The sequence below is a fragment of the Brachionichthys hirsutus genome, chromosome 8 (assembly GCF_040956055.1).
Source record: "Brachionichthys hirsutus isolate HB-005 chromosome 8, CSIRO-AGI_Bhir_v1, whole genome shotgun sequence".
Taxonomy (NCBI): domain Eukaryota; kingdom Metazoa; phylum Chordata; class Actinopteri; order Lophiiformes; family Brachionichthyidae; genus Brachionichthys; species Brachionichthys hirsutus.
This window is the reverse complement of record NC_090904.1, coordinates 13,001,963-13,017,388: the sequence shown is the minus strand read 5'-3', so window position 1 is coordinate 13,017,388 and position 15,426 is coordinate 13,001,963. Positions and strand designations below refer to the sequence as shown.

The 15,426-nt window shown below is 43.8% G+C and overlaps 1 protein-coding gene across 1 annotated transcript in view; it reads left to right on the top strand.

The window, feature by feature from the left end:
* The first annotated feature begins 9,117 nt into the window (after positions 1-9,117).
* Positions 9,118-15,426, top strand: part of magi1b (membrane associated guanylate kinase, WW and PDZ domain containing 1b) — a 72,501-nt gene continuing 66,192 nt past the window's right edge. The window contains exon 1 of the mRNA XM_068742854.1: positions 9,118-9,499. Within this exon, the coding sequence (XP_068598955.1) occupies positions 9,202-9,499 (298 nt within the window). The 5' untranslated portion in view covers positions 9,118-9,201. The remainder of the gene's footprint in view (positions 9,500-15,426) is intronic.

The following is a 15,426-nucleotide window of genomic DNA, read 5'->3' as shown; positions in this document are numbered from 1 at the left end:
TTAATAGCTTGGACAGTAAACGTGACTAATTACGGTCTCCCAGTTTATTTCCTCCAATGTGTTCCCCTGACTTACTGCCATGTGTCTCCCCATACTAATTGGTCTAATCATCATTTCTCACGAATCTGCTGCCAACAGACTGTCCCAATGCTCGACTGGAAGCCTCCTGGGAATGACTTCCGCTCGATGTTCATTACTGCCAGGCGCTCCAAAAGGTTAGATACGAACGAGCAACACGGCGGGCTATGAGATGTACCAGATATGAAAGGGGACTGTGTAGCTATGCATGGTAATGACACAAGAATGTTTGTGGCATTTAAAAAAAAACATTATTTATTTATCTCAGAAACATTCTCAGGTCATGCTCCTAAATGAGCCAAGTTGCAATGCATAATATCGCCGGTAGATGGCGGACGAGTCACTCTATTAAGTGTGGAAAGTTCTCTGGGTATAATCAGGCCTCTTGGAACACAATGAATGAACTAAAATCCCATGTTTCATGCATCGCCCAAAGATGGAGGTTTTTCTCATGGTCCGCTCTGAGATCTCATGGATGCATGAGAAAACGAGAACAAATCCCTTCACAGCTGCTGCAGAGGCCGAAAGAGAGAGGAAGTTGAAGCTGCAAAGGATGGGGAGTGACGTTTCATGATATCCATCCATCCATCCATCTTCCACTGCTTATCCGGGGCCGGGTCGCGGGGTCAACAGTCTCAGCAGGGACGTTTGATGACGCGCCCATGCATGTTAATGCTGTTGGATAATGGCCGATCGCTGCAGGTTGTTTAATTAGATCACAAGCTAATAAACAAGTCTCAAATTTCAAATGAGATTTCCACTGGGTCGAAAAAGTAATGAGACAAAGTTCAAACAGCCTGTCTGAACTTTGTCTCATTACTTTTTTTTTATTTTCATTTTATCTCTGCACTGTAGATTCATTGATAACCCCTATGGGCTGCTGACTATTATGGGATAATGCCGAGTCTCAGCTTGTCTCCGACAGGGGTCTAATCCCGGTCACTAATAGGATGGATATGAGGATTATTCTTTACCTGCGCAGAGACGCAGTAAAAGAGGGAGCTGCATGGATATGTGGAAAGCTGATCTTTTTGATGGTATGACTACTCCTGAATGTGAAAGTCAGTTTTACATCCATCCATACATCTTCCACCTCTTTTCCGAGGCCGGGTCGCCGAGGCAACGGTGTGAGATAAAGCGTGAAAGCAGCGATGGGATAATGTCGCAGCCATATGAACCTCCTCGGGGTTTATGTAAGGTATTAGTCGGAGGGACCGACTCCGTTGAAGACATTTTTCTTTTGCATTTAAAGTTATACAAGTTCACAGAGAATCGTTTGGGCATATGAAGAGATGAATCCCTCTAATCTCTGATCCAGTTTGCTCCCAGGCTTTTTGCTCAGTGGAAATATCAAATGTTTAAGCCGCTCTCTCACTAAGAAGAAAGTCTTGCAGTCTGGTGTGCTCATACTCTCGTAGGAGTCGTCTTATACTTGGTGCATCTTAATACACCCTTAATAAGCACTGGACTTTATTTTGCATACATAGTTAACAGTTGAAAGTGATGTCTGCGTAGGTTCTCAGTCGTCCAGCAGTTTGTCATGTATGGCTCTCCTGCAGTTTCTTACATTACTTTTAGAAGGTTTCCTCGCTACACAGAGTATATTTAGAGTTTCACATCTTAATCATCAAACCAGAATTTTCAAACTTCTATAATATTTTAGACCTTAAACCCGGGGTCAGATTAACGGCGCTGATCTCGCCACCCCGACGGCAGCGTCTCGCAGGTCAGCCATGTTTGCATGCTCCAGCTGCTAATTTGATTATTCAAAAGAGAACCGGTAAACACGTTCTCATGCTCTCTTGCCATTTGGTTTGCTCGTTTGATAACAAGGGCTTCACCTTGTTAAGATTCCATCAGTGGATCATCAGATTGCACAATAAGAATAAGCCGGTACGCGCTTTACGTCTGTAACCAGCAGGATACAATAAAGCTAATCTCATTACACAGGTTCAATGGTAAATATACGCAGTGATCTTCCCTTGACTGGTTCACTTTGAAATCCTGTCAAAAGGCTGTAAACAAAGAGGACAATGTGTTCCTCTTCCACCATTCAGCCCAACCGGTTTGTTTGAAGGCAGATCCCCTGATGATTCTCCACTTGAGAGAACACTGGTGGGAATTAAGTTAACATTTCTTCAAAATAAGGCAGCGTCCATTAGGACTGGAGCGTTATCAAGCCAGACAGTTTGTTTCTCGGAGGTATCGGCATACAATGATTCACTTTGTGCAGATTGAGAGATTTGTGGTCATCAAATAAGACACTTCTGACAGTCTCGGCCTTCAGTGCTTTCTGGGTCTGCTGGGAAACGTTTGATCATTCAATCAGAAATAATCGGCTACATTAACAGGAAGTGTCTTTAGCATTACAAACTGTAGTAGAACTTTCAAAATCTTCTCTTTTTGCGGGGAGTTTTATTTAGAGGGTCTTTAATATTATATTATATTTAGACTTAGAGTGTGTAAGCAATATCAGATTAGCATTATGCTATATATATTATATATAACTATACCTTAATGTATGATCTTGTGGTATGTCGGATGTGACTAGCGAGGCTACACTTTAGTTGTTGAATTGAAATGAATAATTGAATTAGCACGGCAGCGTTAGCGTTGATTCATTCATCTAGAATCCAGATGTTATGTTTACTGAAAGCGAGTCTGTACACAAGCTCGCGTTCTGAAATCCCAATTATAACACAATGCTCTGGTGTTCATGGATCAACATGCCTTTTCTCCTGACCCTTTGAATGAAACTCATTTTCCTGCCTCAGAGGAATGCGCTGCGCTGAGCAAGTTCCACCAAGAGGAGCGAGCCGCACAGTAAGCCCAGTCCTCCGGGAACTCATTTATGCTGCTTCTCGGGAGTTTCCACAAACTCCTGAGAATATTGCAGATTTCCTCGCTCCCCATTCGTCTCCCTTACACGTGTACCTTCTATTTAATGAATAACAAAGCAACAACGCAGTATTCTGCTTGCTTGTAAAAACCTACACACTCGCATCTTGAGGCATTTGGATATTTTTTTTTGGTTGGGAATCGCAGACAGAACTAGAAAATGCCTGCTGTAAAAGCAGGTGCACATCTCCATTTACAGGACATAAAATATCCACTAAAAAAGAAAATACACTAAGCTTTAGCTCAGTATGTGTGTGTGTGTGTGTGTGTGTGCGTGTGTGTCAGAAGATAACATGTTCACCGAGTGGAAAGAGGTGCACTAGAGATGTGAGTACTGTACTTTTTATCATGGGAGAGAAAGAATGATGGGGAGGATGCTGCAAAGATGCCATCAATCAAACCACATAAACTCTGGTCTGGGCGCTGCAGTGGTGAGATGGTGAGCTACAGAGCCGGGAGGTGTTAAAGGCGTTTTATGAGCGTGTTTATGGAGATCGATGGGGGGGGGGGGGGGGGTGAGCTGCAGAGGCTGTGGACCGAGTGCAATAACATCAATGGGATTGCTGTTAAGTACGGAGGAAGCAACTGCCTCCCGCTGTGGGTCAACGCCAGCGAGGGTTCGCAGTAACACGTGAATCGTGAAATGACAGTAAAGTACAATCAGTTGGTCACATGACCAGTGTCAAAGGTTTGGCTGCCACCTAGCCAGGTTGAATTAATCATCATTAGATTAGATGCCCTGCGATGGACTGGCGGCTCGTCCAGGGTGTACCCCGCCTCTCGCCCATTGACTGCTGGGATTGGCTCCAGCTTGGCCCGCGACCCGATAACGGAATAAGCGGTTGGAAAATGACTGAATGAAGGATTAGATTAGAAGAATATGTTTACATAGATTATATGATGAGAAATAGTTTTATTGGATACAGAACTCATTTTACTCCTAATGATAACAGACCAAAAATACATGACCCCCAGGTCACATCAAACTGTCAACTTTCAACACGTAGCAAAACATAAAACACGATTACAGCCATAGTGGGTATAAATGCAGAATGGTAGTGACTCTATAATACACACTTGTGTCTTCTATGAAGGTCCACGGTCACAGCCGGCTGCTAATTGGCTGCTCCAGTCTTCTAGTTAACCGGGACGACGTCACGACGGCAGACTCGTTAGCAAAGAGGGTGTTTTTTTATTTGCACCGCGTTGGAAGTAATGATTCGTGATGCATTTACGTGCCCAGAGAGCGTCTCTAATGTGCGGCGCCATTTGATGTCGGGTAATGGTGTGAATGTGAGTATCAATTACTCACCCCGTTAAGCTCAAGAGAGGCTTTCATTCCGCTGTCGTCATCGGTTAACTATTAATACAGGAATATTACAATGACGGAACTTCTCTAAGCAGTCTCAGAGGCCGACAGAGAAGCTCAGGAGTTTTCCTGCCAAATGCAGTCCCCCATTTCCATCAGCTACTTCACGCTTGAGCTTTTCATGTATTGTTATGCTTCTATACATTTTCCACAGGGATGCGAGTGCACGGATAAATGGCGTGCTGTAAAGTCAACACGTTGGAAGGCGCGCATTGGCTGGAGCTCTGTTTTGAATTATTGTTGGCTTCCTGACCTCTCCCTTCCCAGCCGTCCGACGTCTCTCCCAGTCTAATTCCCTGCCCCTCCATATGAAACATTATAGAGCCTTGACATATATAACGGCGCTTTGTCAGAACCCCCCCCTCGGTCCTGGGGCCTTCGCCTCACCGGGGCACGGTGACTCCCTCCCTCGGACTCCTCCGACATCCTCTGAACTTCAGCCAAAGCTTCACGCAACAAGAGGGTAGCAGATAAAGCAAAGATTTATAGTTGTGAAGAACATTCTTTATTCTGAGACATTTTAACTAAGAGCAGAAGAATAAAAAACATTTGAGCCAGGTGCACAGGAGAGAGATGAGTAGAGAGTGAAAAAACCAACTCCATCATTATGTATTTATTTAATTTATGTAGGAGTTGGTGTGGGCAGCAACTTTCATATGAAGCTTCTGTTTCTCTGTGTATTCATTAGGTATGATATTTGCTTTTACTTCATGGTTAATACAAGTTTGAGTTGAGTTTGAGACTCATGCTGATACGTCACGAGGGTACGCCCTTTGTGCGTCTAAAGTCCCGCCCCTTATGTGTGGCACAGAATTACACCGTCTACATTCCATGGTCATCAGCAACAACCACACAAACACTGTTGGAGCCTTAACCCATGACAGCAGCAGTTGTTGTTGTTTGTTACCCTCCTCCAGTCAGCCGTGAGTTCAAACACAAAGGTTGGCTCTGTCCTGCAGAGAGACGATGACCAGAGGGTCGCTTGATGCACCAGGCAGGTCAGCCGCTGGCGGGTGGAGCAACAGGCGTGTCGGGATGCAGCTGTGCAGACTTGTTTTATTCATGTAGTGGATTCCATTAGAGCTTTGTCACCTGGTGCAGCAACAGTGACCCGAAGTTCAATAAAACCAAAATCTAATCCGTCCTTGAGCGTGGAAAGTGGAAACCTTTGAAGAAATCTCTTATAGGCGTTCCTGAGATTTTGCATGGCCAACGATGGGATGGACAGAAAGACATAAAACGCTAGCCGTGCAACTATAGACATCAGATATTCAAAAATGATATGAAGGCTTTCAAGCAAGGCAGAGATTACTTTGAAAGTTCTGGTTTAGGTCCTTCTGATGCATCTCAAGCAGATTATCACAAAGAAACATAAAGTATGAAGAATATATAGGGACCATTCCTTTTAATGTACTTTGGATTCCGTCCAGATTCCACTGGGTTTCCTGTTAAATCTGCAGGCTGCAAAAAAAAAAAAGCAGTGTGTCCCTTTTAAATAGCAGAGCGACAGAGTAAAGCACACAGAACAGGAATAATGGTCTATTATTATTATTAGTATTACCATTATTAGTATTAAAGAATCACTGATCCCAAAATGTGGCAAAAAAAAGAATAATTTATAACACATTTTAACAAAATAAGTCACAATCCGAGCCTCAGAGATCCGAAGCTAAACACAGCAGATGTGGGAATGGAGTCACGCCTGACGGGGTGAGGAATTTGTTGAGGCCGTGAGGGTCCTTCCTCGCCCCAACACTCCCTTTGTGTGCTTTGGTACTTTGTCATGTTTTTGCAACGCAGCTAAGTCGAGCAAACAATGGAGCACCTGGACACAATAGCAGCTCTGTGTGAGAGTTTGACAGGTATTTCAAGGCCAAGAGGCTGCAGGAGATGCGCTTTGAAGGCTAAAGTGAGTCCCGTGACAAGTCCTGTAAATAAATTAGCAGCGTATTTCAAGCAGGAACAGAACGTTTTATAGGCCCGGTCAACAAATTTGTGTCTTTGGAAACAGTCTTTTATGTTTCTGCAGGCAGGTTGGTATTATAAATGAAGTTAAAAAAAAAGGACAAAGCTCCACTTCCCTTTGTTTGGCTGGACTCTGCCCCCTAAAACGAACACTTGACTTGTTTCTGTTTTATTCCAGGCGCTGTGGTTGTGGTGCTGGCACGGGAGTCTGCAGCAGAGGGCTCAATGAATAAAAAAGAAATCATTGTTATTTGCGTTGATTTGTGTGTTTTTAGACGGCAGGAACGGATCTAATTGTTTTCAGTTATTTAATATGGGAACAATTGATTTGACATACGAGTGATTTGAGTTACGAGCTCGGTCCAGGAACAAATTATACTCGAATGTCAAGGTATTACTGTGCATGGTGTGGATCAGGTTTGGATAGAATGTGCTCAGTGGAGCAACAGGTTGGTGGTTCAATTCTTGGCCAGGTATGACACGGAATGGGAGAAGTTAGGATAGGATGGGTTAAGATAGAAGAAGATAGGATTGGATGAGTTGGGAGAAGAGGATGTTGGAATATCTCCTTTTTATCATCATCATCATTAGTTTCTTTTATTTGATGTACAATATGAAATTATAGCCACTAGCAAAATAACTCCATGTACACCTCAGTTGTACATGGAGTAGCATATTTAACATTTTCCATACTGGCAACAACAACAAAAAAAAGCCTGAAGCTGTCAACAGAGACAAATGTTAGCCGCTGTTAACGTCTGGAAAAGAGCAGAGTAGCGGAAAGACAGCTCTCCATGCACCGGCAGGCAAGACGAAAAGCACAGAGTCTAATTACCACGTATAAATCACTCAAAAAAATCACCGCAGAGCGTGTTCCACAGAAAAATGGCAGATCCTGCTGATAAGCAAGAACAAGGAAAGAAGACCAAGAAGAAACCACAGTTTGAAAAACAAAAAGAAGATCATTCATCTTTTCAAAGACGCTTTTCTATCTTCAGATCAACACTTGCTAGCATCTCTATACAACTACTGCGTTTTGAGCTACTTTATGGTGTTGGATTGTTGCTGCTCCTTCAGAGCACAATGTGAAAATGGTCGGTGTGTTCACCATCCGCCTTTCCTTCACTGAATTGATTGCATTCACACACAGCCAAAAGAGAACACCGACACACTATTGTACTATTTAGTAGCTTACCCCTGGGTAATGCATCTTTTACAATAGCATATATTCAGAAGTGCGAAGTTAGTGCTGTTTAGTTCAGTGACGCTTTGTGGATGAATGAGGATGTTAATAATTTACAACTCTTGCGTCTTGTTCTCTTATCACTGCTGTTTCATATTCACATTTATTGCTAATCAACTGTCTGCAAAGGCAATGCCCCTCAGAAGAAAGTGCAATAAACCGAAAGGCATTAAAGATGCATTTGATGTACGAGCAGCTGGAAAAGGATGGAGATGAGGAAAAGTTGTTCTTACTATTTCCCAACCCATCAATGCCATTGTTTTTTTTTTTTGCTCCCATGAGACCTGGAGTACTTTCACTATTATTTTAAGGATTGGACAAGCCCATCTTCTGTTCCCCCGGTGAGAGGCCCGGCCCATTTTATCCCATTAGGAAGTGTGTTCATCCCTGCTATCCCGCTGTGTTATCTCACTGTTCATCTTGCTGACTGTCCATTTATATATTCTGCCTTCCTTACTCAATGAATAATAAACATGCTTTATAGTTAGGACATCTTTCCTTTGTATTTGATGGGCTGATCATGTGAAATTTAGATGCAGGAAGGAAGAGTTATAACGCTAAAGTAACAACAAATATTAAAAACGGTCTAATCTGACAAGTAACGCCTCAGAGGAACTAATCATGATCAATTTTGCAGTACTGTACTGTGGGGATAATTATATCACCTTCAAGTGATTATGAGTCCTTGGCATACATTTCCAAAGGGAAGCAAAAGGAATTAGGAATGCCGACAATGCGTCACAATTGTTTTTTTTACAAAAATGTAAAATATTTAATGTACATTTCATATTAAATGAGATACAAGACGTAGTTTAGCAGTACGCATGCGCGCGTTGTAATTTTGTTGCTTTCAAGGGCAAGTTGAAGACTGCGAGGATCAAATTAAGCTGTATCCTTAACGCTAAAATAAAGTTTGCTTCGACACAAAGATATAACACGTCAAGCAATATCATATTATATTGCTCTACATTCATAAACGTCGGTGGTTACGGAACATTTTCATTTCCATTTCACTTATTGAGAACTTTCCACGTTTCAACATTGCACTGATCGCCTCCACAAGGTTGTCAATGCGCACTATTGATTTTTTCCGACAGCATTGAATGCAACACGAACAGCAACACATCCCCTGAGCTTCCAGCCGCGCGCACAGAGATAATGAGATTCAGCTAAGCGCACGAGAACGCCGTACCTGGGCAGCGCGCACGCGGAGGACCGTGTCACGCACCTTTGAAGTCGACCCTTTGACACGGAGGGAAGCGTTTACGGTCCCCGGTAACCGGCGGAAAGAAAGAAACATCATTTAAAGTGAGTTTATTGGCGTAACCGCGAGATTAGCGCGACACTTGAATGGGACGTAACGATAAAGGTGGATTAAACTGCGGCGGGGATGTTTAGGAAATAATGAAAACTATTTCCACGCAGCAAGGAGTGACTTCAAAGGCGACGGGAATGGCTTGATTGGACCCCCCCCCCCCGCCGGTGGGACAGCACTCTCAGAAGCACCCATGTTTCCGCTGGAGAGGAGGAAAGTTCGCGGCGCTTCATTCGGATATAAGTTAACTTTGTGAGAGACCTCGCTGCTCGACGCGACGGACAGAACCCGGACCGCTTCGGAGCCGCTTCGGAGCCGCTTTGAACCGTCGCCATGTACACAGCCGTCCAGAAGAAGCCCCACTGGGCCTCCAGGGTGAACGAGAGCTCCGTCAGGAAAGACGCCGGCGGCGACTGGAACGTGCCGCTGCTCGGCGGCGCGGAGAACGGGGAGTTCGCTTATATCGGACAACTCGACGAGGATGTTGTGGTTTACCAAAGTGGGAGATTAAATGAAGGCGAGCTGCTGCTGGAAGTGGAGAACCTATCGATCTCCGGATTACCCTTGTACGACATCCAGACCGTGATCAGGAGCTGCAAAGGTCCCGTCAGGTTGAAAAGTGTCAGGCAAGGTGAGGGGACCGGACGAAGCGGCGGAACGTCATCCAAACTTCTGTCGTTTAACGGTGTCGGGCTTTTATTCACGAAAGCGAGGCTTCAAAAAAGTTCTGAAGAGTATTAAATCAATCCAAAATCCTGAATAATCAATTCGGCGCACGAAAAACAATTTAATTTCGCATTACAATCTTACTTTCCGATTGTAGTTTATGAATCCCGAGCTACTTTTATTTTATTTTTTAATCTAGATATTAATTCCCAACAATCTTAAACATACAAAATGGTTTCAGTGACTTGTCTCTTAAGGTACTCGGACCCATCCCATATTTCTCCCTCCATGTACCAGATCCAGAATTGACCTGCTCATAAGATCATGGGCTGATTCTGGATGCAGTTATGGTTTATTTGTGGGGGGGGGGGGGGGGGGGGGGCACTATTGTTTGTCCAGATCTGGATTTATTCAGACGTCATCTTCTGAGCAGGTAGTGTTTCTGTTTCTTTTGGCTGCTGTGGAGGCTGCATACTATCTGCCGAGTCCTCAAACCGGCTGGACTGGTATCACGAGTCTAGCAGCTACCATGAATGTGAGCATCAGGTAATGCGGATCTGGCTACTTCCCGGTCAGATGCAGTAAAGCTGAGCTGCGTGACACTGAGTCACTGTGACAGAGTACCAGCGTGGGGGGTGGGGGGGGGAGCAGGCCTCAGAGAGGATGTCCAGAAGCCTTATAGATGCAGGCAAAAAAGAGCAGCTGGTCAAGGACAATTTGGGATATTTATACTCTGTGAATCCTGTCAGCGGAATTTGTTGGGCATTTTCAGAATTTGTGGCAGGCTTTTTATGCGTCCAACGGTGAACATCAGAATTTACCTGCTTAATAGCATATTGGGCGCTAATATGAATAAAAAGTGAAATATTGTACATGGAAAAACAATCTCTACCTGTTTTAATGTTTTTACAGTGTTGTTGAGTCTCGTGTGCTCCGACCTGCATCCCTTTATCTTATTATCTAACCAGTTTCTTTTTGCATGGACTAAAAGGCTTTTTTTTGTATATTATTATCTCCAAACAGTTAAAATTGTTCAAATTTGACTTTAAAAATCTGCACGGAGGGACTTGAATGTCACAAATTCCTTTTTATTCAGAAACTGTGAGGACACAAAAACTTCTAGGAAGAGATTTGTCTTGATTTCTGATTGTGGATTCTTTCTTGCAGCTTTCCCGTTGTGGAGCATGCATGAAACGGAGTGTTCACGCGTACTGAGCCCTCGTGTACACACGTTCAGCAACATTCAGAATTTAAATAGCTGTAGCAGCAAGTGTTTACGATGTGACGCTTCCTCCGTCCTTTGTGCGTCTTGCACGGACAATAAGAGGAAACTCGTGCCTCTCTTCTAACCAATCAGAAGTTTCAGTTGGTCCTTTTTCCAGGCGTCCATCTGGGGATGTTGGGTGTCACTGGAGTGTCGCATCCTGTTATCAGGTTCTGTTTCAAGTTTTTAATCATTCACACTGTCTGGGATTTTCCCCTCCCTAATCAGCCTTAATTGGAAAAATACGCCTGGCAAAAATCAGAGTGACCTAATTTTACCCGGAGCTGATGCCATTTTCTTACTTTAATTAAGTGAAACGTGTGGAGAGGTACTGCTGCAGTCTCCGTTTCGCTGATATTAACAAAGCATTTGGCGATGTTGGCAGGGAACCATATGAAAAAGAAGAGTTTTCTGTGCTCTGTTCAGACCACACACTCTTTCCTCAGAGACTGACCAATGTTGTGGCAGAATTAAGCTAACGCTTGCTTTAGGTATTGGTGGGGGAAAAGATAAATCCAAACTTACAGACAGAAATCAATGTTATTACACAACCTGTAAATCTGATTAATCTGATTTCTTTGTGGATAGTCGGCACAAATAAAATGACCCGCATGTGCAGCACAGTTATTGGCCAAGAGTATGGATAGATAGGATGGCAGTTGGCGACCCTGATGCTCAAATGTACCAATCTGCATTGCGTGGACTCCCAGCTCTGTGAGTCTCTGGCAGGAATTGCATATGGAAGTGTTTATTTCCTTTCTCTCAACAGGACACCCCTCCTAACCCCAGCCGCCCCTCCAGCGTTGTGTTCTGACAGCGGTAGAAAGACCCGACTTCCTTTCTTGTAGCCTGTCTTCAATTTGAGTTTGTCTGTTTATCTGTGCAGGAGAAAGCAAGACGGGGACACATATATAGGAGTCGTGCTCGGTATAATCGTACCTCCTTTAGGATCGTGTTGGGCTTAAGCTCAGCATTTCAATGCGGAGGTAGGTTCCTTAGTTATCAACTACACAGGCCAAGAAATGCTGTTTGGCTAGTGCACGGCTTTTCATCACACTAAATAGGCACACGTGTGCTGCCTTTTCTTTTGTTTGGCGTGGGATGGTCTTTCTTTAGCTAATTAACTCAAGTGTCAACTGTTGTCTTGAGCGTGAATAGAGATTGGTCTCACTTGGCACTCGCTGTTACACACTCTGTCACAGGAGAAAAGCCGGCTAATTTACGCTAGTGAGTTTAGTAGGCCCGAGGAGGCATCGGTGCGGTGCCCTTTACTTTTCCTTGGAAAACTGCTGTTATCCAGTATCCTCAGACCAGATTATCTTCCCAGGAAGGCTAGCTTTGAGGTTGTAGCCATTATAATAGTAAGTCAACAACACAGGCTGAGAGCTCTGCACAGCCATCAGCTTTGCCGAGCAGCACCAGTACTTTTACTGAGTTGGTTAGTTTTAGTGCAAGGCTACACCCTCCACGGCATTCTTTGTCATCCCCTGTCCGGCAACTGAATCTGTCAATGTGTTGCTGAGCTAAAATAGCCAAATGCATGTTTGTAACTTCTGTTGCAACTAAAGCAGATTTTGCAGATGTTGAGCAAAGGCAGTTCAGTCAGGAATGGGATCCTATACAAACCTTCAGATAGACATGGCGTGTGCGCGTATATATACTGTATGTGTACGCGTGATGATGTGTATGCGTGTCGGGATAGCAGACATCCTGACGTCTGTCAGCTCTGCTGCTGTTGAACTCTGAGATGTGGGTTTGTCTGCAGCTTAGAATGACTGGGAAGCAAAGTGATGGGGATAAAGCCTTTACGGACGCATCTTTAAGTTCCTGTGCATCTTTCTGTGATCTCGTGTTGGGAACATTTGGCATCTTTAGATACAAGCTAGTAAGCTCCAGGGTCATCATGCGACCTTTTCTTCTCACTGCCATCCTTACCACTCGCTTTCTTTGGACCCATCACTAATAATAAGGAATATTCTCAAATGCAGCGGAAATCACTGAACGAGTGAAGTGTACAGTGCAGACAATCAAAAGTAATACTCAGTTTTAACACTTTTTTAATAAATTAAATAAAACAATTATTTCAGTACCAATTTCCTTCCTTCTTCCTGTTTGAAATGGTTTCAATCATCATGTGTTTCAAAAGAAAATGCATTATTCAGTGCAAGTTATGTTTGTGATTTTATACGGAACCCTGTTACATGATGGGAATATTTATCTTTCTATTTATTGTTTTGCTTCCTTTCTCCCATAGTGGTCTTCCTTCTTTTCTTTTTTTTTTTTTTTTTTACCCTTAATTACATTCTGGGTGAGGTCTTGGGGTTCAATTACCCAAATCCCATTAATGTAAAGCCTCAGGAAGCTTACTCATGCACATGCATGTGCTCACACAGACAAAACAAAGGGGTATCTACAGGGTTTAGAGAAGAGTCTAGCCCTGATTAAGAGGCTTTAGGCACGGGTCTGTTTGTTCACGACAGCACACGCGTGATCTCAAAGTCCCGCTGTAGCGCTGCAGTGGTAATTACACGGCTGAAACCACGCTGCCTTATTTCTCCTCCTGTTTACTCACACTATTCATCTTGTCTCCTCTCACATCTTTATCTATTATCTCAACCCTCATTGTCTCTCTGAAAATGGGAATTGTGGCGACTCTTATTATGGGTAGCTCCCCCCACTCCTGTCCTTTAGCCGCTAAAGTCTCCAAATGAAAAGAATCGTCCAAGAAGTCACTTCACAAAAGTCTTAGAAGACAGCGAACGTTGGAGGTGGCTCCATGTCGGTGGCGTTCACTGCGTGAGTTTGGTGAATGATGGGTTAAAAAAAAAGATAGCATTCTTTGTTAAAGATTTCTCTCAAGTGCCTTTATGGATTGACGCAAGTAGTCTGCGAGGCTTGTCACGTTTTCACAGATATGCAAAGCAAACAGGCAAACCCAGGTTGCACTCTCTGGCAAGCACGCTAGTGTGTTGGTTGAAAGCGTTGTTGAAGGCTTTAGGAGTTGCTGCACGGCGTTCACAATTTCCTAAGTGTGATACAACCACAACAGTTTCACTGATGACATTTTTATGATAATATTAACTGTTAAGCTCGTTTCAAAGCTGAAGTATCACACTGGGGCAATAGCAGCCGGTGTATATCGATGCGTGCCCCAAGATTTACGGCCCCATCTTGGACCACATGCTACTGTAGAAGAGTCTGGGCTGATACTCATGTGGAAATACTACGATGTGGCAGGATTGTGGCTTTCACACACCCTCCAGGCCTGGACTCCGTGCCTGTATTTTCAGTTTATCCAGTGGCTGTTTTGCAGACTTCTGACTGGATGTCGCCAGCCTTGACGGAGCCATTGTGAAACCGAGGTTTACCACATAGCAAGCTGTTTATGCTGTTTGCAAGGACTTTAAGTGGGCACCATGTCATTTCTGCCTTTAGTCCAAATGGTCAAATTGAACAGGATTGTGTCTGAATTCAGTTCCACCACCTGGTAATCCACCGCTACAGTTTCACACACGGGAAGAAAAGCCCTCGTGTGTATTTTTTCAGTATAGGTTTTTAAAGTAAGGCCATGTGCAGGGGTATTGTCTTGGTCACTCCAACTTTATGCGCCGGTTACGGTTTCTGTGCACTCAGTACGGTTCAGGAATGTTTCTGTTTACATAGCTGGAGCCGCCAAGATCGCTATTTTAGTCTCTCAGGTGTCTGCTCTGTTTCACTGACAGTTATTTTACAGGCCTTTAGTATAGCTTGTTCTGCAGCATATCCACCTGCACCTTGCTTCTCCTCTGACTGAGGGATTTGCAGGAAGACTCAATGATCTCACAGACAATAGTGGAGTTAAGTCTGTCATTGAAATGCACTTCATGAGTCTTTTTTATCACAGGAAAAGTTGCCGCGGTGAATTCTTGAATAATTTACTTGGTCGATACGTCCGACACCTTTCTGCAGCGATCAGTTTACATCTTCAGGTTATTTATCTCCCTGAAATGTTGGATATAAGATTGGACGAGTTTACACAACTGTTACATGTGCAGAAAGACTGATGCCATGTGTAAGTAGGACCTGACAGTACTGCGCTGGATTTATCTTCCTACCTTCTGGCAAAGTTGAAACTTCCTAGCATGGCTTCCAGCGTCATTGTTCAAGTGAAGTGGAACTTCAGCGCAGCTTTTTTTAGTCTCTCTCAGAACTCGCCTCCCCCTCTCATTGTTTAATGTTCCTACTCGATCCGCCTTGCCATGAAATGAAACTTCCTTTACTGTTGATTTATTGCATCAATCCATTTAAGACCCAAAGAATCACTTATTTTCCTTTAAAAACTCATCGGTGCAAATAGGCAGAAGATTGCTGCCAAACACAGACATCCCTCCAAGACTTGAAGCTCTATCGGGCTCCAGAGCTCATAAATTAGACAAGAAAACTAATTTCCCTGAGGGTCTCTAAGGATCCGAGTGCTTAAAGGAACACCGTTTCTTTTCAGACGTGGTTGATTTCCATTCTTTTTGATGAAGACGGGCTGGTAAGGGGACATTTGGAACCAGATTGTGGCCTAGTTGCTTACCGAGTTGCTGCAACCGAGCAGCGCTCTTCTTCTCCTGCCCTGACCTTTGGGAGCAGCAGACATTAGT